Genomic DNA, 23,628 nt, shown 5'->3' with positions numbered 1-23,628 from the left:
TCATCAGCAGGTGTACGACGGGGGTGGGTTCCTTTTCCCCGCCTTTTCGCCTTCCGTTCGACTTGCATCAGTGGCGCCCAGAGAGGCACCGTTTCGATTCCAGCCTGGGAATGTCCAGGGCCGGGTCCAAACTATGACCCACCGGTCCAGAGGCGCCGTTCTAATTGAGGCAACACAGCTTCTACACGAAGCACATGACACTTTACATCTCCTTCGCGTATTCACATGCTTATGGATCCCTCCGCCTGAGCTCACCCTTTCATCATCCCCTTCGTCGACCTTTCCGACATTCCCACCTCAATTCACCATTTGTGTTGTGTTTGCAACTCATGATCATGTGCACATTCACGGCAAAGGGATCTGTCCTTTGTCTGTCGTAACCTAACTGTTTCCTTCGATTTACTTGCATTAAGATAGCAGTGTTCTCCCATCTGTATCGTACGTCCCAGACGGGGCGATATTGGACATTGCATGACAGTTTGAGAGAAGAGAAAGGCTGCAGTACTCACCTTAGAACCGATGCATCAATTATGCAAACGCTTTCGTCGGCCATTGATCAAATTTTTGACCCTTACTTATGTAAAAAACTCCAAGGTCAAAGTTTTACGAATGTTATACTCCCTGAATAAATAGCTAATAGGCAAATCACTTGAAAACGTATGCACGATGTACATGACGACCCGCGTGCCGAAGATAAAAAAATCTAAACAAGAACGGAGGGAAAATCGGAAGAATATATAATTGAGGAGCAGTTTGGATTTTGAAGAAGTCGACGGGCAAGAGAACCAATTGAGGCTCTCAGACTCATCGTGAAGATGAGGATAAGTCAATGGACTTCTGTTGAATCGCGAATCTCTCAGCTAAAATGGCAAGTCAGAGAAAAGGCCGACGGAGATACAGTCCTACGGAGTACAGAAGATAACATCCCGGCAGAATCACCAAATGGTTCAGTGAATAACGGGAGGAAGTGATTCTAAGCGAAATGCGCAGTATTTATGAGAAAGAAATTTAGCCAGGAGAATGGTTTACGAGATCAATTAGATCCGTAGATCAATTTTGATCCCGATACCGAAAAAGAGCGAAGCGTGTTCTGTGTGTGAGGACGATCAAGTTCAATTGCATATGCAGCCAGGCTTGCCCTTAAAATCATGAATAGAAAGATACACAATAGTTCAAAAAACGAAAGCTACATCTATTTATCTGCATGGTAACTTGCAAGCCACCGCTAGGATGTGTGGCAGGGGGTGATTCATCAACAGGCTTGGTTTAAACACCAAAATAGGCGTGGGTATGCATGGAAAATGCTCGGGGATATGGAAAGATATTTCAGTTGGGCAATATTATGGTAAGGCGCAGATTAAGGAACGACGTGATTAAGTCGCACAGGTTCTCGTTAGATGTATCTACAGACTACTAGAAAGTCATTAGTAAGGAAATGGAGCTGGGTACAACTGAGGAAAAATGGGAGCATATCAAATGAGGGATATTTATGACCGCAAACGAAACTATAGAAAGAGAAATTAGGAAAAGACCGAGAAAACCATGGATTTCGGATGAGATGATTAAAATAGGGAAGGAAATTGAAGAAGGTAAGCACAGGGATAGGGAAAGTACGTGATTCCAATGTGTTGCATAATAAACAGAGGCGCGTAACTAATGGATGAAGTCGGTGGTGGATTCATCGAGAGAGTTAGACTTGCGGATGAACACGGTTTATTTTTCCAGTCAGCCAATCATTGTGTTGCAAAGCATGGCGAGCGCATTTGAAAGTTAGTGCGATAGGTATTGGATGAGAATAAACGTAAACAAAGACAGGATCATTTGATTTTCGAGAAAGAGAAAAGCTAAGTTTAATATCCAAATAAGAGTTCATAAATTTGAGCAGGTGGAACAGTTAACCTATCTCGGAAGTGTTTGGAACCAAAATGGTGAAAGTAGTGAGGACATGAGACGAAAGATTGCGTTAGGCAAAGGGGGATTTTTGAAAGAGGACAAAATTACTGGCAGGGAGGCGAAGACTTTTCAACATGGTGCGTGGCGCTTGATGTTAGGTCTGGTCTTCGAGGCAAGAAGATGAGCGCAGACTTTGAAGATGCGGGCACGATGGAGAATGAAGGCAGTAAGTTGGAGAGGGAGAGATGAAGATGAGGTTTTAAGAGGGGTGGGTGAGGAGAGGGGGAATACGAGAAAGGCAGAGGCCCTACTTCTACGCTGCCCGCAGAATATGGCGGGAACCCTCTTGGTTTCGAGTTTACGTGGAATGTTTGTAGTAGAATAGTTTATCCCATTTCATGTCGTGACAATTCGGTTGGGTCATTGACATGTTGATGTGTGATGTATCTCCCACGCCTTAGGACTTAGCTCGAGGTGAATCCGACCATTCGATGCCAACATAGGGTTGGTTGGTTACCGCGTTGGTTCATAGAAATTGAAAGGTTGCCAGGGACACGTATTCAAGAATTTCTGCCCTTTTCGTCGGAGCCGCGTGTCTAGCAACGGTCGTGAAAGGCAGCAGAATGAATACCATCCAGGCTACGATCGGTTTAGATTCAAAACGATATATCTCGGCAAGAATCGATTAGTTCCGTTTGTGCTGAGGCCAGGTATGTATTGACAGCATTGCCTTTTTAATATAAAAAATGGCGTTGGCAGTAAATATTTTGAAATTTACAAAAGTTGAGACATTAGAAGTGTATATTGAACGTTAAAAGCTAATTCACGGCCCAAGAAAAGACCGCACGGAGACCGCTTGCAGAGACTTTGGCTGTGGTTTAATTTGATTGGTGGGCATTGAAAGCCTAAGCGATACCGCATCGTGGTCGCCCAACTCTTAAGCATCATTTTCCTTCCAGTGATCATCAATAGGTGCGTGGATGAAAGGCATGGATCAAAGATGCCATTCTGGTCTTAATTCATTAAATTGTTTCCGCAAAAGCGAGGAAAAGTCGGAATCGGGCGAGTTAAATGGGCGGGGATGAATCTTCGGCAATGGGCGGATGGGGCGTGCAGTTCTTCTCCGTGGAACTTGGAAATACAACACGAAATCATCAGCTGCCATCAATTAAAGCGATTAAGGGGCGGAAAGAGTTGAGTCGGGGTGGCCGACGGAGCCAACTACGGAGAAGGGACAGGGGGGGGGAAAGAGGGGGTCTCTATTGTCGCAGGAGGGCGCGCGCAGCCGAGGGAGTATCGGCCGTCTTGGAGGTCGGCCGAGGAGTGGCTGTGGGGGACCTTGGGTGGGGCAACGCACCACTGCGAATATACTGCGCCCTCTGCAAAGCTATAAGGGATAGCGAATACACGCGTTCGTTCCTTAACCTGAAGCCAAACCCGAAAATTCGAAAGCCCATTGAACCCATTGTCGACTCCCGAGATGGTTTCATTCCATTGGGAAGCGCGAGAAAGGATGGGAAATTTCTGTACGTGACAATGTATTTCGTTTGCACTTTAAAATGACAAAGAATGAAGTGTAGGCATATGGCTTTACCTGAAGTGTTCTTACAGAATACAAATAAAGAAAATAAATTGAAAATAAAAAGTTAATCATTCGATTCGGGCCGTGTCCAAAACGTAAGTGGCGAATGGTGTTTTCATGATTGACATGTCTTGGTGCGCTCCCGTTCTTCCTTGATGGGCTAGCGAGGAAAAGAGGCAAAAGGAAGTGGGTTGTGATCACTATGGACCCGGAATTCGGGAAGAGAAAGAGAAAACGAGAGAGAACTGAGGAAATCGAAAAACCAACTGGAGTACCAAGATTCCTTTTGGGAGACAATTTCTTTAAATGACTGGAAAATTAAGCTTTCGGCAGGTTGGTTGATCGCAGTATACAAGATAAAATATCGCTCGTATTACAGCGTTGTCATTAATCCAAGGCCCTCATGGTGCTCCACATGCACGGCCTCTTAGAGCAAATGTTATCGCTGCCGATGAAGACCTCGCGATGAACAGCGTGGAGTGTGTTCCCCTTCCACAAAGTGCACGCCTTGCCCCACGTGGCTTTCCCCTGTTCCCCAATGTGAAGGGACATCTTGTTGGGAGGCATTTTCACTGTCAGGAGCAGGCGTAGAAGAACTGAAAATGAACTTCAAATTTCAACGGTTGCTGCTGATGCAATACTGGAGTCCAATCAATAGAACTATGAAACTTGTACCACATGTCCAAGGTCTGTGTAAAAAGTATCGGTGACAATTTTTTGCTGACGTGCATTGCGTTAAGTGCTGAATTCATATCGTGTCAGTTAGGTGTGATCGCATGATCGCAGATCGTATTATTGGCATTGATGAGAAGATCACAGTGCACACATCATTATCACTGAAAACTTGGCGATGCAAAAGATCTGCGCTAAACTCGTCCCCCCGAAGATCATGATGGACGACCAAGAGCAGAGTCGAGTTTGTCTGCTTGCTAAGACCTTCTGCGACGGCATCGCGACGATTCCCCAACCCCATTGCGGTTCCCACTTGGCACCAAGTACACTATTTCCTATTCCCAAAATTGAAATCCACCATCCATCAAAGGACACCGCCATTGGACCCTTAGTGCCGTCAAAGAAGCTTGCACGCTTGTACCCTTAAGGACCTTCCGCCTACCGGAAGGGAGCCTTTTGAGTCGTGGAAAAGCCGCTCCAAAAAAAGTGTGTCGACGCTCTCAAGGTATGTACTTAGGAGAATTTTGAGGTATTGTAACAATTTCGGAAATCAATCCATTTATCCTAAACTTTTCGCGATACTTTTTATGCCAATGTTGTACATAGTATATGAGGTTAACAACATAAAAGGAAGTTAATGTTTTGCACAATAATTTATGCATAAAAAACGATCAATTTTCATCGAAGAGGCCTCGTATATTCCATTCTTAGATTCTCTCGTCCAGAAAGTCAAGCCTTCTTGCATTGGTATGTAAAATTTTTGTTATCCTGATGTTACATATTTGTTGGCGTGATCGTCCGTCGTTAAAATTAAATTGAAAATTGGAAAGATACGGGAGTGTGTTTTTAGATGCAACAGTCGCGGACATAAGCATGTGATGGCTCTCGGTGGACATGTGAGACATGCGAATTGGGTATGCCTCGTTGAGCGCAATCATTCAATGAGTCTTAAAGGGGTAGACTCAACTGCCAACTTAGAGCAAAGGGGCCAGCATTAGAGGGTATTGTTGTACTTAAAGGGTGCCCCATCGTCCTCTCCCTCGACTGGGCTGCAGCATAGCCACTGCGCCACGGTTCATTAGTAGAGGGCGAGGGAGGGTTTTGCCCCGTCAGCTCGAGATGTCGAGGAACAATCTGCTGTGGGCAACGGGAGGCAGCATCCGGCAGCCAGATATTCTCTTACTCGGCCATTATTGACACAAGATTAATGGGTGTCGTCGTCCCTTTTGCAGTGGAAGGGCAGTGCAAGGTATTCCAACTGTGGCGACAAAACACCGGGGGTCAGCCAGTATATCCACTGGAATTTCATTGGTGACGGTTAACCTAACTGTTCATTTTTTATTTTTTAGTACCCTGCATGCCACCGCTAGGGTGTGTGGCAGGGGGTGAATATACACACTAGATTAATTTAGACCCTAGTATTTTTACCTCTACCCAGGTCGGACAATGTATTTCTGATCCCTTATCTTTCGTGGGAAAAATGACATTTTAAATATATCTGTTCTACACTTAATCTCTCTAATTTTATTTACATGATCTCTACTGCAGTAGCAAGATGGGAGTAATAATACATTTTCAACATCATTGCTAAAGAGGCGACGTCCTTCCAATTTATATAAGAGCTTTAATCTGTAATTTAACCGTCGCTCCGTCAGTGATTCCCAGCCTAGCTACTCTAATATTTTAGATGTGCTACTAAGTTTATCATAAAGTTTTACAAATCTGGCTCCTCTGCGGTACACGCGATCCAATTCGACAATCAATCCAACTCCGTGAGGATCCCATTTATACTAGCAGCAGCGTATTCCAAATGAGGCTTAACCAGTAAAAGATAACATTTTTCTTGGACGTTTTCATCACATTTACCAAGTACTCCTCTTCTAATAAATCCTAATTTTTTGCTAGTTTGTCCACATATTCTTCGCATGTGTTTCACCCGGGAGAGGTCGTGAGTGAGGGCAACGCCTATAAATAAAACTATAATTAACATTAATGATAAATTTGGAGAGGACGGGCAAGCGGAAAATAATATTTAAGAACCCGATGACTCCGACATCATCAGTCGATTGGTCTACCAATTGCCAATGCGGGGCTAGCGTGTGGATCTTGCCGCCGTAGTATCTTGAGGAAGTGATCAAATTTAGACAGCGCAGCACATTCTGTTCAATCTCACATTTCAATCAAATTTAAAATCAAAATTTTAATTTGTGCGCTTAGTTCAATTACATTCCGTCCACGGTAGTGGCGCCACCGGCTTTCCCAAAGTCCCGCCTTGAAAATCATATTCATTCTGATCTCTTCACTCTGATAAATGCCATCGGCAGTTGTCCTGGGGCGACTGAAGGGCGAAGCGGCCTTCTTTGTGCGTCACTTCTCAGGCGGCGGTGGTGGACCCCCCCCCCCCTTTCCCTTTCCCTTTCCTCGGGGGGAGAGAGTCGCGCGTATCATCCACCAGCACGGGCGTTGCCATCTTCGCCCCTGCCCTGCCGACGGGATGAGTCACCGGCGGCCGTTGTGGCTGCCCGACTCCTCGGAAGAGCTAAAACTGTTCAATTGCCGGGAGACTTGCGCGCAGATTTCGGCTGATTGACGCCCAGGGCAGCTTGAATGACCCGGAAGCGATCATGGGCATTGTGCGTGCGTCGGACTTGGCCAGAGGTCCCAATTATCCAATGAATAGCCTCCGGGGCACAACATGGACGTCGGGAAAGGCGACCGAGCAGAAGCGGGACGGGTGGATGGGTGATGCCAAGGCGTATTGTGGCGACACTTTCAGTCCGCAGCGCAAAACGCACACTTCACTCTTTGCCATTTCCTCTAATTAAGGAATTTTAATGTTGTGGATTTTACAGGAAGTTTACTTTATTTACCGACTTATTTGGGGCGAGATTGAGACTTTATAGTCCCTTCTTCCACCTAACCCCTACATATTACATTAAAGGCAATTAAAAACATAGGCCCTAGCTGGAAGAAAACCCATCTTGGCGGAAATCGAAACCGCGACCTCTGGCAGGCGAAGACGGTACCCCGCCGCCAAGGAGGCCGGGAATTTTACGCAATTCCAATATGTTAAACGGTACAAATGCTCGCCAACTTAGAAAGCATACGGCTTCACTCATTGGATGCAAACACAACACAAATGGCGGCGAATTGTGATGGGAATGTCGGAAAGGTCGACGAAGGGGATGATGAAAGGGTGAGCTCAGGCGGAGGGATCCATAAGCATGTAAATACGCGAAGGAGATGTAAAGTGTCATGTGCTTCGTGTAGAAGCTGTGTTGCCTCAATTAGAACGGCGCCTCTGGACCGGTGGGTCATAGTTTGGACCCGGCCCTGGACAATCCCAGGCTGGCGCCTGTCGAAACGGCGCCTCTCTGGGCGCCACTGATGCAAGTCGAACGGAAGGCGACACGGGGAAAAGGAACCCACCCCCGTCTTACACCTGCTGATGCGTGGTGCCCGCATCTCACTCGCCTCACGACTCAGTTCGAGGTGAACCCCCCGACAATTGGCTTCCAGTCGTCCTTATCGTTGACAGTTCTCCGCCATTCTTTGGTGTCCATTCTTTGCTGATTTGCAGTGCCGTCATCTAAGCTTTGACCTTCTGCTTCCTCTTCTATGACGGTGAAGCATTTTTATCTCTCAACATTCTTCTAGATGTCCGCCCTTCCAGCATTCTCTCCGCATGACCTAGCCACTCTATCCTCCAAACTTTCACAAATGTAACTGCATCCTGTTCTTAAATGAATCAATAACCAATCCTGCAGTATACATGTATCTTATCCTCTATTTATCATATTCACTTATGAGCTCATACATCATCTTTGCTATTCGTTCCTCAAATAGTTTCCTCCGACACCTGCAGAGTTCATGTCTCTAAACCATTGGTAAAGATGATCTGAAACGGGTCTTCTAAATTTGAAATGTTGCGTTTCTCGTGATGATTCTATTCAAGAACAAATGCTTACTAGTAAAATATGCGCGAATGGATTTTTTCCTTTATTCCGCCGCTCAATTGCATTGTCCCGAGGGACCTAAAACAAGAGAATCCTTCAAACTTTTTATCGAGTCCTGAGATGCTTCTTAGGTGTCTCGCTTGAGCATTCACGTGTGTCGGTTCTTCCTCTCATTTGAAATGCGCCTTCTCTACATTATCTTTTTCTCTTTGTTCGTCAATTGACGTTTTCTCACTGATGTAGCTAGTTGCAATGGCGTCTCCATGCACACAGATATGACTGGATTTCCCAAGTATCGTTTCCTTCTGATCGGTCGCATTTATCACACCATGCATAGTCACTCACAATAAAATAGCAAAAGGTTTCACTTATTTCACTCCTTCAAAGTTCTATCATAACTTGAAATTCTGATTGTGGATGGTGTTGGGGTTTGTGATCCAAATTGTGGTTTGCATGTTCCAAGAAGCTGCGGGAGATGCCGCGATATTATCTTTTTAACGGAGTCATCCGCAAAAGGTGCATTACAATGCAACAATTTCATAGTGTAAAAATTATTCGCTATTCCGGTCAAGGGGATGGTGCGGCGGCTAGCGTACTGGCTTCCTACCCAGAGGGCCCGGGTTCAAATCCCGTCGGTGTAGAATATTTTTCAGTGGTATCTCGATCCCAACTTGAGGTGCAATGTCGAGAGCACCTCGAGTGAGTACGCCGGCCGTCGGATGGGCCGTTAAACTTTTTGACCCCTTGGCACCTTTCGTAAAGAGTAGGCCGATGCCGACGCCGGGTTTCTCTCTCCACCCTTCATCCTTTCCTATCCATTCCCTATGGCGCAAATGATCTCGGCTGTCGGTCGCCTCCCCTAAATACTACTGCTAGGGAGTCAGGCCTCGATGGAGCAGCAGTGCTCTCATAACAGGAAAACATCTTGGACGCCTCAATGAATGGATTGTTGGGCAATCAGCCATGCCTCGTCTCCTTTCAAGTAAGAACCAGTCAGCCAGCTACCGGTCAAGGGGAATCATTTTTACACTCTGGAATTGTTGCATTGTGGCCTGCATGTTTGTGTGGTATTTCGACACAGCAATGGCCCAAGAGAGCCGCCAACTTGTGTTTAATCTACCTAATATGTTTATAAATGGCGATTTTCACTCCTCTGTACCCACTTTGTACAGCCGGCATGGTGTGATTACCGCTGCAGCAAGAAAGAATTCGACATATTTTGTTCAAATTCGCCAACTTCTTGAGGTGCCTTCTTCCCTCGCATCCTTCATCTGGTCCCGAGTCCAGTTTTTTCATACATGGAAGTTTCTTTACAAAATTTTCAATCAAAAAAGCAGGCAATCACGGGACACAAATTTTTCGGTGCTTCTTCCTTGCCTTGCAGTGATTGTGTCCGCTCCAAAGGTGAGCTTAGTGAACATGATTCAATTAATCCCGAGTCTTCCACTTGTCCCCAATTCCACGAATTCGTCATCAATCCGAAGAGTATGTAATGAGTATGTCTCAGACGTTTTTTTCTTATCGACGAGCGTAGCGATCTGATTCTTCGTTCCCAATGGACTTGAGGACTGTTGCGTTGGCCTTGTATGAGCGCAGATCCGTAATTAATTTTATCTCGTATTTCTTTTTTCTTAGTTCATCCAGAGAGAGATTTATTGGTTCCTAGAAATGCCTTTTTTTGAAGATTTTGTTTTTAATCAGCACAATAGATGATTCGTATTGAATTTATTCTGAACATCCAAGTCTTCCCAGAATTTACTCCTCGTCGGTCAATATTATTGGGACCACAGCTTCACCGACCGGTCGGAATTTATTATGCTTAAGATATCTCATTGGTCTTTCAAATAATATAATTAAATGTATGACTCATTGGAGAGCATACGCATTCTCAACTCTCATTGATTCTTTCCTTTCACTTCAGTTATTTTCATTTTTCTCCTAAGTACTCCACAGTGGTTTTTGTAAATGAACTCACATATTTACCAGGGAGAGTCAAATGAAAAATTTGAAACATATATTTTTAACCTCGCAATTTCTTGAACACTTAAGACCCTTAGTTATATTATTTTCACATGCACTCTCCATGGTGTGCGATAGGAATAAATATTCTCACACTTTGAAAGTTCACGATGACCCTAGAAGTACAAGTGCCATGGCTTTAACTGTTATATTTAGGCCAGTGGTGTCACTTTTACTTGGTGTGCCTGACCTGGTCGAGGGGATTCTGTCTCTTGGAGAAGTAATGCTGTTTAGGAACTGCCTTGTTGATGTGTAAATTCATTGGAGCGACTGAAATGAATGGCCAACTTTCATTAACTGATTCATGAATTCCAATGTTTCTCCCCTATTAATTACTCAGCAAACAAATAAGAGTATATCTGCTATTCCTCTATGGTGCACATTGAAAATGCAGCGGCATTATTTACACTATTTTTGCACCATATTTTTGCTTTCAGGCACTCTACTGCTAACTATGGGTCACTCATCAAACCATGGCTATCACTATTGCCATATAGCAGGACAGTGGAACACCATTTTAGTTCACTTTCAAAGAATTCACTTGATTTACCTTCATAAATGCTAGAAAAGGCTGTTGTCCAATGCAATTATTTCTGCACTTCTTACAACAATTATTCTTGTGCAAATCTCAGTGCCACTGTTAGCGTATCTTCAGTGGTTCTGTGCTGTTAACGGCAGGTTTTCTATGGACCAACTTGTCATAATCCAATTAAAATCAGGGGCCAGTGGGTCAGACAAGAATGCCGCACCTGATGCCTTCTTCATCGCCTCACAGTCTCTTTCTCAGCATTGTGCATTCTTACTCAAGCCACTGGCACGTCCAAAAACGAATGCTACCAATCAACATACGAGTGAAAACAAGATGCTGCCCATGTGGAGCTTGCAATGCCAAGATTAATAGTTACAATCAGCATTTTACATAAAGTGAGTTTTGCTAATCAAATCACAGAAAGTGTTCATAGCTTAAGGATAGTTCTTTTAAATTACTTATATCATATGCTAATCTGGAATGGTTTTGATACCAGTGCAATCCCAATATATCAATGCAAACAGTGCATAGTGGGACTGGTGACTGTTACTCTTTCACTGTTAGCGAGTGAAAAGTATTAATAAGGCATTTAATGAGCCAATCAGAACAATTAAAAAAGTAAGTCAAGCCCACCTCTATCAAGGCTGAGGGACTATAACTTGCCTCGTGTCATCTGGAAACACATAAATGACTCTGCGCCCACTGCTGGTTTTACTTCACATACCAGAGTGGTTATTGAATGCTTTTCCTTCCTGGGCTGGAATCAAATTAATGGAATTGTATTGTTTCACGACTAGATTTAGCCTTATCAAATTGTGAACAGATATTTGTGCCTATGGATTCTAACCATTTAAATAAGCGTGACTTATATCATCTACCTCTTAACATGGTATGAAATTCATAAATAGAAAAGCACACAATGCTACATTGCTCATTACTCTCTATGATTTTGAAAAAGTGTGATTTTGATAGATTGAATAGCTGTTTCTATAATTCCAATTGCCAACTACCATATTTCTTGGTCCTCAAGATGGGCTGTGATTTTTCAGTTTGGAATTTTAAAAAAATTCTTGGATCACACCAAAAAAGATTAAAGCATTTTAATGTGCAAACTGTGCACAAAGAAAATGGAATTGTATAAAAAATTAGCGACAATTTAAGTGTTTATTCATGATAGAATCCTAGAAATTTGTCATCACTGCTGCTAAGATCATATAGGCAGTTATTTTCATCGGACTTGTCAATTTCCTTATACATAATGCCATCTTCACTTCTATCTGATGTTCTGCCAATTCCACATATTTAAGAGAATTTATGATAGCCTCAGTTTAAACATTCTGCGAGGACTTTTTCAACCACTCGCAAACATGGAAATTGATGGCAATTTCATTCTTCCCATCTGTGTGACGTCAAGTGTTGGTAACTCAATCTACTTTATCCAATCTCGAATATACCACTTGAATGGTTCATTGGCTGAAGTTTCCAGAAGCTGAGTTTTTCACTTATCCTTTAATCACTTTTGTTGAATCAGTAATCCTTTTCTTCATTTGATTTATTATCCAGTTCTTAAGATGTTCCTCAAGCTTTGGCCATGTAAGAGTACATGCATGTAAATTTTAAAGAAAGGAATATATTACATATTGAATGACCCTATTATACCACTTATGGTTGAGTGCCTGTAGATTAGAGTTTACTGTAAGAGATGCAATATTTGAAGAGAGGGGCCAACTATCATCCTACCACCAAATGCACTGTCCTACCATGGATGGTGCATTTAGCAATTATACTACCCCCAAGTGCACTGTCCTGTTGAAATAATCTTTCAACAGCTGCTTTTGCATCAAAATACTAGATGTCCTCCCTGAATTTGCAATCAGTTTTCAGGTAGAACTCAAGGAATGGCACAAGTATGGCTGAATAGATCCTCCTTCACTCCAATTATTAATGTGATCTCACCCCCATTTTATTTTTATTTATTGTTCTGTTACCTTTCTAACTGGAAACTAGTGATTTAAGTCATACTTTTGGAGATTATTTGTCAGTAGCCTGTAAATAGTACTCTTTCTTTTCTGCTGTTATTACTTCTGAATATTTATTTCTATTTTACCTTAATGTCACTCGTTTCTCAAGACTAGTATCATTATAGAATTTTATTCTTTTACTAAGTTCTTTTAGATATCGCGACACTTTCTCATTATTTGCTTACCATGGTTTATATGAACTACTACACTTCATATGTTTTTTTTCTCTTTGTCTATGACTGTAATAACGTACAGGCTTCCCACCGTGAGGGTCCTGGTTCGAAACCCAAAGGTGGCAGGTTTTTTTTCAGTGGTATCCCAATCCCTATTTGAGGTGCTTTGTGCAGAGCACTTTAAGTGAGTACGAGGGCGGTTCAATAAGTGCCCGTGTTAGAAATGAAGAAACCATTTTTTCAAAAACATTTTTTTTCAACATGGTCCCCTTTTAGAAAGATACACTTCTCTCAGCGTTCCGACCATTTTTTTAACCCCTCCAAAAAATAGGATTTGCCGAACTCTCCAAAATACGCCTATGTCTCGGCAACAACATTCTCATTTGAGCTAAAAAATTTTCCCGTGAGCCATTTCTTCATGTTAGGGAATAAGAAAAAGTCGCAGGGAGCCAGATCGGGTGAATACGGGGGGGTGCAGCAGCAATTCATTATGTAGTTCATGCAGTTTGGCGGTGACAACTCCCGATTAATCTGCTGGTGCAATGGAGTAATCGCGGCACCCATCGGGCCGACAATTTTTTCATCGTCAACTTATCATATAAAATATTAATTGCCGTTTCAGTCGACACACCCACGGCCTCTGCTACTTCGCGTGCTGCACCAACGTTCGTCGATCAGCGAGAATCATGGCGTGGACTTTTTGAATGATTTCCTCGTTAACCACGTCTGCCGGGCGTCCTGGTCGCTCCTCATCAAAAACAGATGTTCGCCCACGCTTAAATTCGTTGAACCAATATCTAATTGTGGTCATAGATGGCGAAGTGTCCCCATAAACAGTATTCAACTTTCTTTTATCTCCTCGCATTTCTTCCCATCCAAAAACAAAAAGCGAATAACCGAACGATACTGCTCTTTTTCCATCTTAGCGAAAATCACGAAACACGTCTTACTCGAATGGCTGCCAAATCCAAACTAACCTTCCATAATCAGTCTGAAATTTGTTTCACCGTCATTTGATAGATGGCAGCACACGATGATAACTTACACTTTCCTCAGGAACGCCCTTTGTCGTCAAACACGGGTACATATTAAACCACCCTCGTATGACGTCCGTCGGATGGGATGTTAAATTGCGGATCCCTTGGCGCCTTTCGACAAGAGTAGGCTAATGCCGACGCCAGGTTTCTCTCCACCCTTCTTTCCCCATCCATCCCTAATGGCGCCAATTACCTCAGCTGTCAGTTGCTTCCCCTAAAACTACTACTACCCACACAGAAAAGTTCACATATTCAAATACAATGACTCTGAGTACAACTTAAAATTATTTTTCTTACAGCAAATAAAAGCAGGCTCATTTCCATATTAAATTGGTGCATTGATCAATCAACATTGCTTCATTTGGTATGAAGTACTTGGAAGTTAAAAGACATTATAGAAAATATTCAAATGTCTCCCCAATCGACATCTACGCTCAACATTTTATTGGATCAGAGGGATAAAGCAAAGTGAATTCGATCGTAAGATATAATCGCTGATTATTATAAATGAAGTAGCTAAATTATGTGACAAAATGTGTTCGAAAATTGAAATGAAGACGAATTCTCCCAATTCGGACTATCGAAATCAACTTGCTTGTATGATTAGAGTGGAACCTGAGTTTTTTGACGAAAGGGAATAAGGATCAATTTACGCAGTAACCGAGTGCATGGGGGAAATGTTGAGGCCAGAAAGAAAAAGTCCATTCTTCTCTCAATCCTTCTCCTCTCCATTTCAACTTTGATGACACTTGACTATCCTCATAATGGTGCTGCTGCTATAATGGAAAAACTACCAATAAAATGTCGAAAGGCGCATGTAATAATGGAAAAGGGAAATTTAGATATTTTAGGTCTATGCGAGGTGAGATGGAAAGATAGCGGGGATTACTGGAGTGATAAGTATAGAATAATATACAGCGGTGGGGACGAGAGCCAACGAGGGGTTGCCATAGTATTAAATTAAGAGGTAGGAAGAAGCGTAGTCAACATAGAGCAGGTAACGGATAGAATATTAGTAGTAGAGATAAAAGCAGAACCGTCGAACTTGGTTATTATTCAGGCATACATGCCACCGAGCAACCATAAAGAAGAAGAGGTCGATAGGACATACAATCAGTTAGAGGATATAATCGCGTGTGTTCCTGCAGGGAAACATTTGATAGTGATGGGGGATTGAAAAGCGACGGTTGGCGAAGGAAGAGATGGTGATGAGGTCGGGGACTGCGGTTTGGGCACGAGGAATGACCGCGGGGAGAAAGCAGTTGGGTTCTGCAAGGAGACAGGGGTTAGTAATCACCTACACTTGGTTTAGACACCAAAAAAGACGCAGGAGCACATGAAAAATGCCAGGTGACTCAGAAAGGTATCAGCTATATTATATCCTGGTCAGACACAGGTTTAGGAACAGTGTGATAAATTCACACAGCTTCCCGGGAGCGGATGCGGACTCAGACCACAATTTAGTTGTTATGAAATGAAGCGTCCGTTTCAAAAAGATAAGGCAGGAGCGGAGGGTTAGAAAATGGAATGTAGAAGCATTAAATGGTTTGAAAAGGAAGGAATACAAACAGGCGGTAGAGGAAATCATGGAGGATGGTAAAGAGCTAAGTGCTATCGAAGAAAAATAGGAAAGTTTCAAGAAAGGGTTGTCTAAAGCCGCAAAAAACACTATTGGAACCGTTAACGCTAAAAAGACTAGGAAACCATGGATCACGGATGAGGTGATTACAAAGCTAGATGAGCGGCGAAAATGGAAGAATGCAAATACAGAATTAGGCAAAATGAAGTACCAAGAATTGAATAATAAATTGAGACGGGCAACAAATAAAGCAAAAGAAGCATGGTGGAAGACGCAGTGCGAGGATATGGAAAGTCTGCAGAGGAGGGGAGAAATCGGTGCGCTGTACAGCAAAGTTAAATCTTTATCGGGGAGTAAGAAAGGGAGATCAACGATAGCAGTTAGAGATAAGGCGGGTAAGGTAATAGTTGACGCAGGAAAGATCCAATAGAGATGGAAGGAGTATATAGAAAAACTGTATAGTAAAGAACTTATATCAACAAAGTTAGACATTGAAAAAGAATATGCCGTAGAGTAAGACAGCTTAGGTCCAGGAATACTAGACAATGATATAGAAAGGGCATTAAGGGAGATGGAACTAAATAAGGCCGTGGGGTGGATAACATTCCCGCGGAACTATTGAAATGTTTAGGAAAATGTGGGAGGAAGAGGCTATATGGGCTGATTCGTAGTATTTATGAGGAAGGAATCTGGCCGGAAGACTTTGTGAGATCAGTTTTAGTTCCTATTCCGAAAAAGGTAAAGGCTACATCATGTGAGGACTACAGGACGATAATTTTGATATCCCACGCAGCTAAAGTTGTTCTCAGGATCATAAACAAAAGGATAGCGAGTAGGGCAAATGATTACTTAGGGGATGATAAGTTTAGGTTTAGGAAGGGGAGAGGTACGCGTGCTGCCATTGCAGTAATGAGATTATTAACCGAGAGGAATATAGAACACAACCAGGAGGTATTTGCCTGTTTCATAGATTTCGAAAAAGCGTTTGATAGAGTGAATTGGGAAAAACTAATGAGTATATTGCAGGAATTAGGAATAGATTGGAGGGAAAGGAGGCTAATCCGCAACCTGTACATGTCTCAGACTGCTCAGGTGCGAGTGGGGAACGGGGAGTCCGGTTGGGCAGTGTTAGGAAGAGGTGTAAGGCAGGGTTGCCCATTATCACCGCTGCTGTTCAACCTGTATGCAGAGGAAATGATTAAAGAGACATGGGAAGAACTGGAGGTATGAATGAAAGTGGGCGGGGAATTCGTAAAATCAGTTAGGTTTGCTGATGACCAAGCTTTAGTTTGTCAGTCATCCTAGGGGCTGTAAGCATTGCTTAGTGAATTGGAAATTCAGTGCGACAGGCATGGGATGAGAATCAATATTAATAAAACAAAGGTTATGCGATTTTCTAGAAAGAAAAGGCTAAGCTAAACATAAAAATAGGAGGGCAAAAACTAGAGCAGGTAGAACAGTTTACCTATCTCGGTAGTGTTTTGGACCAACACGGTCAAAGTAGTAGGGACGTAAGGAGAATAATTGCGCTAGGCAAAGAGGCTTTCACAAGGATGAGGGAGTTGATGACGGGGACGTTGAGTAAGGATGTTAAGAAAAGACTCGTAAAAACTTTGATATGGAGCGTAGCTATGTACGGCGCGGAAACGTGGTCATTTTAGCAGGAGGATAGACGTAGACTGGAGGCTTTTGAAATGTGGTTGTGGAGGAGAATGGAGAAGGTGAAATGGACAGAGAAGAAAACAAACGAGGAAGTACTTGGTATGGTGGGCGAAGAGAGGGCTTTGTTGGGAGCAATCCTATAGAGGCAGGAAAAGTGGCTGAGGGGGGTATTGACCGGCAGCGGGATGTTGAAGACTGTAATTGAGGGGAGAATGTTAGGCAAACGAGGAAAGGGAAGTAACAGGAAAGGGATGTTGGACGGGATGAAGGGAGGAAGAGGGTACTCAGAGCTGAAGAGGGACCTGATGTAAAGTAGGATGTTATGTTTTGCTAGGAGTCACAAATTATTTAATTGGTAATTATGTCCATCCAAAAACCTACCTTAACCGGTAGATTACCTAATAATAACATGTAATAATATCACTATAACAGCTTCCATATCACAAATGCACCCTGATGGTAGGGTCAACCATAACCTGCTAGCCACAGGGGCAGACAGTTTTTCTGGGAGCGAGGCATAACTGCGTCTTCTATTATCCAGTATGTATATATATATAATATATATTATATATTATATTATATATATATATATGTATATATATATATACATTCAAATACGAAATCCCGCCAAACGGCGAACAAATATATACATGTTCTCTTCTTGTCTAGTGGGTTGCCGCGCGATATTTTTTTCTCTGACCTGGCCATATTTCATGGTTCAATGTGGAGCCAGTTAATACGCCCTCTGATTTCGTCAGCGGTAAGCAGCGCGGTTGTCCCCAGAGCGGGCAACCGCGCTGCCCCAGGCGGAGGTGCTGCCGAGGTGAGCAAAACCCACCACAAACAGTCGTCTGACATTTGAATTTGAAGTGCCAGTCGAAACACTCCACGTCCCTCTGTTTCTCGCGTGAAAGTGTGGAAAAGTGCCCGCATTAGGTCCGTTGGAAAATAAATGAGCGATAGCTATGGGCAATGGCGTCGATTAAAAATTACAATAAAGAAAGACAAAAGATGTAAGAAAGAATCAGGCGATTTAAAAAGAAGACAGTCTCTTAAGTGCAATAGAGGGTGATGTTGATGGCAGCGGACTGTCCCTCAAGGGGAGAGAAGCCCGGGAGGGGGGCAGCGAACTCACCCGTGGGCAGCGGAGGCGCCGAGCAGAGAGCACGCGGCGGCGAGGGCAAGGAGGGTGGCGGCGGGGCCCATGGTCGTGTTCGGAGGGCGGTCGGCGAGGAGGCTTGCTACGCGTAGTCCGGTCGACCGGAAAATGACGACGCGGCGGACACGCACTCCTACGTACTCTGGGGGCGGCCGTAAGTGGAGGAGCGAAAGGGGGGCGAGAGGAGGGGGGTCCCCCCCCCCGCCCCTTCCCTCTCTCTCAGAGGCATCCTCGTCTTCTTCTTTGGTAGATCGACACATGCCAGCTGGTCTCTCTTTGTTTTTTCTTTCTATCTCGGCATCCTATCTTCATTCGGGCATGACCTCTCACTTTCCTCGTATATGGTTGGCATAAAAAAATCGGGAAAAGTTTCGGAAAAAAGATTTATTTCAGATATTGCTACAATGCCTCACAATTCTTCAAAGAACATCCATTGAGTGTAGACACACTTTTCACGCCAGCGGCTTTTCCACGACTCGAAGGCTCCCTTGTAGGCGGAGGGTCCTTGAGGATACAAGCGTGCAAGCTTCTTTGACGGTACTTGGGGTTCCATGGTGACGGTGTCCTTGGAGGGAGGATTTCACTTTTGTAGAGAATGGTAATAATAGCCTGCTGGTGCCAAGTCGGGACACTTAGGGGTTTGGGGAATCGTCGTGATGCCATTGCAGAAGGCCTTCGCAAGCAAACACTCGACTCTGCTCTTGGTCGTCCTTGGTTAAAACCTCAGGAGGGCGAGTTTAGCGCATATCTTTCGCATCGCCAAATTTTCAGTGATAATGGTGTGCAATGTCACCTTTTCAATGCCAATATACGATCTGAGATCATGGGCACACTTAACCGACGGTCTGAGTTGTAGTAGTATTCAAGGGAAGGAGGCGACCGACAGCTGAAGTCATTTGCGCCATAGGGGATGGACAGGAAAGGATGAAGGGTGGAGAGAAACCCGTCGTCGGCATCGGCCTACTCTTTACGAAAGGCGCCAAGGGGTCCGCAGCTTAACGTCCCATCCGACGGACGGCGTACTCACTCAAAGTGCCCTCCACAAAGCACCTCAAGTAGGGATCGAGATACCTCTGAAAAATATTCAACACCGCCGGGATTTGAATCCGAACCCTCTGGGTGGGAAATCGCACAAATCCCGATCCCTCCGACGGTCTGAATCCAGCACTCAACGCACAGGTCAGGGAAAAATTGTTACCGATACTTTTTATACAAACCTCGTACGTATCTGTTAACATTCAAATCCCACTTCTTCCTCAACATGTTAAACAGCCTCCCTTTCTGTCCTGCTCTCCTGGACACCTCACTTTGCTCCCTGTCAATCAATTTCAGTCTCTCTATTCCTTCCGTTAGCCACGTTTCACACAAATTTCAAAATTCGTCTCTCGCTTCTTCCCAATCGTCCCTGTCTCAAATCCATCCAAAAACCACTTTGACGCAAACACGCTTGACGAGTCTCTTCCTCAATTTGACGGTAGTCATTTTGGTAGGATACTATCCTCTCATTTTCTAATCATATCTTGGTCATTATTTCTTTCCCACGCAGCCTGTTTTATGCTATAAAATAACCCAAATATTTAAAATATACCACCCTCCCCTCCAACGATAAATGAACAGCTCCTCCTGCCAGCTCATCCTTCCTCAGCTCATCTTGCCAAATTTCATAATTTGTTATTTATTCACATTAATATTCATTCCAAATTCTTTTCTTTTACTTGTAATTCTGTCCATTATAGAGTGCTGTGATTCTAATTTAATGAGCCACTGCCATTTGATGATCTACATACTTGTCCTCCTTCTCCCTCCTCCTACTTCATGTAGTTCCCCTCGATTTTTCAAATGGTTACTCAACCAGTTTTTCCTCATTACACATACTGCTAGTGAAGTCCAGCATTACTCCTCTCCCAACATTCATCTCTCATCTCTTCCATTATTTTCTAGGCTACTAACTACAATTTTGTACATCATAAATATGCAAATCATAATCTGACCCCTTCCACTCTACACCAATTACTTTCAAAATTCTTGTCAGCACAATCCTAAACAAAGTGAATTACATGAAATGCTCTCTCCCAGTCAGCAAAAAGCAATCTCAAGCACCCAGTTGCGTCTTGTTCCTACTTAATTTCCTAAATCAAACTAGCCATTCGCTTTGCCCACTTTTCTTTTCTATTCAACTTGATATAAGTTTTTTTAATATCCTTTGAAAAATGGAATTCATAATAAGCTGCTATCCTGTAATTTGGGTACTTTTTACTCCTTAGATATTGGGACAAGTTTAACGCTAACTGAATCTTCAGACCCATTGCCTGTTTCTTATGTCTGATTGGCAAGACTGGAAAATTTCAAAATAATCTCTTCAGAGCTTTAGGTACAAATACTCAGATGCAGTCCATGTCTCTGTTTAAGATCATAACTTACCTTTTCCATTTTCAACTTATTAATTTGATTCTGGGTTTTCTTCATTACATTTCATATCTATTCTTCTCCCAACATCAATATTTCTTCAGCATCATACGACTATTTAAAAAATATTAAATGCATAATTCATTGTTTTACTCAACATTAGACACTATTTTTCATGTTTATTTAGTTGTCCTTGTTTGCTTACTCTTGTTCCCTTGGAGCAAAATTCTTTCTTTTGTACATCTCTTCTCTAGTTTTTCCATCTCCTCAGTCCATCTTTTCATCCATTCATTTCTGACCTTATCAGGAATCCTCTCAGCTCTTTGTTTATTTTTTTTTATTGCTTAACCCCTTCAATCAGCATATCATTCTTCAAGGTACTTTTTTCATCCATCCTGTCCAACATATTCTTTTAAGTCCATCTCTTCTTTTTAGTATGATGCCTACTCCTTCATCTAAGGGGTTTCACTCATATTTCATTTATATTTCATCCCATTCCTCTAATACAGAGTCACTTGACTTTGCATGATCTATTCTCCTTTCAAATCCCAGGGCAAAAGTAATGATGGGATTCTCTTTCCCATCATTATTCAACTGCACTCCTTTCTTTTGTTACTTTTCTTGTAATATGCTTCTGTCTCGTTCTCATATCTACCACCATCAGGATATGGTCCATGTATGTATCTGCTCCAGGGAAGGGTTTTGCTATGTTTACTTCACTTTTGAACCTTCAGCTGGTTAGGATGCAGTCTATTTGATACCCAGAATCAACATTGAGGATCTTCCACATGTAAAGTCTATGTTAATGGTTCTTAAAACAAGTGTCCTTGATCCAGTGAACAAAAAATTTGCAGAAATCAATTAATTTTCTTCCTCTTTCATTTCATCTCCCCAGTTTCAATTTTCCTGCAGTGTTTTTCCACTTAATACTTCCCAAAACACCAATTCAAAACGTGCATCATTTTTATTCGATTGTTCCCGGCTCTCACCCACCCCTCCTCTCCCTAGTGAATGGTATATAAATGGACTGGGACTTGATTAATTTGTACCTGATGACGACGCTTGAGCATTTCAACTAGTTGTACATGGATAAAGGACAGTGGAAAGATATATTGTATTCTTCATTTAATTTGTGCATCATTTTTGTTCTCACTTGGCCAATTTAGTTCCCATGTAATAATAATAATACTAATGATAATGATAATTTTAACAATTAACATAATAGTAATAATGATAATGGGAATGAGAATGAGAGCGTAGCCACTTTTGCTGCAATTAACGTTGACCCATAATAAAGGGGATGAACGCCAGGGTTTTTGTTTCATCAAATCTGAGGCAAAAATGGTTTGCCTAGGGTCTCCATTACTTTCAGGACGGAAAGGGAAGATAGCAGGGAAGAATAATGGAGGAAGGCGAAGGATCACTGACTAGCAACAGGCAATGGAAGTAGACGTGTGCACCAATATAGATTCCTTATCAGGAAATAGTTGAAGAGAGTGGTGTAGATGCCGATCTTAGTATGAATGGCGGCATAATGTGGGAATTTGTATATTTTTTAAACTAGCTTAGACTTAACAAAAATAATACAGGATGGTATGGTGACTAATGTACTGGATTTTCATCCTCTGGGGGGTTAGAACCTTGGAGGTAGGAGGATTTTTCAATGGTATCCCAATCCCTTCTTGTGGGGCTATGTGGGGAGTGCTTCAAGTGGAGTACACCTTTTGTTGGAAAAGATGTTGAACTGTGTGACCCCATGATGCTTTTCATTAAGAGTAGGCTAATGCCAACCACCCTTTCACTGTTCCATGAAAGTCCAGCCCCAACCTATCCCTGATGGTGCCAATGACCTCAGGTGTCAGTCACCTTCCCCAATAACCACTAACTACTATGTGGAATTCAAACCTGGGGAGATATGGGATTATGCCAATTGATTCTACTAAGAGACCTGAAAATTCCTGCCAAAATTTCAAATTTGAGTTCATAAAACCTTAAGGGTGTATCTCATGTTCATCACAGGAAAATTATTGTGTTAGATGTTGGTTTGTTATATGAAAGTTTTCATAACTTTTATTTTTTCTGTGATGTAAAAATGTGGCATGGATTAACAGAATAATTGTATATTTCTAAGCCTCACTGATATAGTTCTATAGTCCCTGGTAAGCCTCAGCTAACAAAACACAATAACACAATGTGACACCCTACTGTACAAAATACCAGCCTTCAATTCTGCACACTCTCTGCTATCCTTCATTCAGTTCCCACATACCTGTTCTTTTTCTCTCCTACCTTGCTTGCCTAACTGCATGAATCAATCCTACATCCATTAAATTTCTCCAAACCATCCATTCTCCATCCCTATGGCACTTAGTACTTCTTCAGTTTTACTTTCTGTCCATCTTCACCTATTGCATCCTTCTCCACAGCCATATCTTCAAAGCCTTAAGTCTATGCCTATCATCTTGCTTCAAAGACAATGTTTGAACACTGCAAATTCACACTGCTCATCAAAATTTTCAGTAATCTTTTCTCAACCTCCTTAATCATTGTCCCTGTCATCAATTCTCTCCTCCTTGTGGAAGCTTCTTTGCTTGGTGCAATTCTTTGCCTTATGTCCCTGCTACTTTGCCCGTATTGGTCCAAAACACTTCCAAGATTGGTACTATGATCCAGCTGCTCCAATATTTGCCCTCATACTTTTATTTTTAATTTAGCCTTCCTCCTCCTCAAAAATCTTATAAAATTTGTTTCCTTTACATTGATTCTCATCCCAAATCAACATACTGACCTTCCAATGCACTCAGCAGTGTTTGCAACCCCTTGGCTGACTGGCAAATTAAAACTTGATCATCGCAAACCTGATTTTATGAATTTCTCCGCTGACTTTCATTCCCATCTCCACGTTTTCCCATGCCTCTTTAAACATTTTCTCCATATAAT

At 42.7% G+C, this 23,628-nt stretch overlaps 1 protein-coding gene across 1 annotated transcript in view; it reads right to left on the bottom strand.

Annotated features, from left to right (window-relative positions):
- The window catches only part of LOC139689686 (gamma-aminobutyric acid receptor subunit beta-like), a 54,832-nt gene extending 36,442 nt beyond the window's left edge, over window positions 1–18,390 (bottom strand). The window contains exon 1 of the mRNA XM_071586878.1: window positions 18,259–18,390. Within this exon, the coding sequence (XP_071442979.1) occupies window positions 18,259–18,329 (71 nt within the window). The 5' untranslated portion in view covers window positions 18,330–18,390. The remainder of the gene's footprint in view (window positions 1–18,258) is intronic.
- Between the last annotated feature and the right edge of the window lie 5,238 nt (window positions 18,391–23,628).

Source organism: Hetaerina americana, unplaced genomic scaffold (genome assembly GCF_022747635.1).
Source record: "Hetaerina americana unplaced genomic scaffold, ioHetAmer1.1.p SCAF_27, whole genome shotgun sequence".
NCBI classification, from domain to species: domain Eukaryota; kingdom Metazoa; phylum Arthropoda; class Insecta; order Odonata; family Calopterygidae; genus Hetaerina; species Hetaerina americana.
Note: the sequence above shows the minus strand (reverse complement) of the source record. Positions and strands in the feature narration are given on the sequence as shown.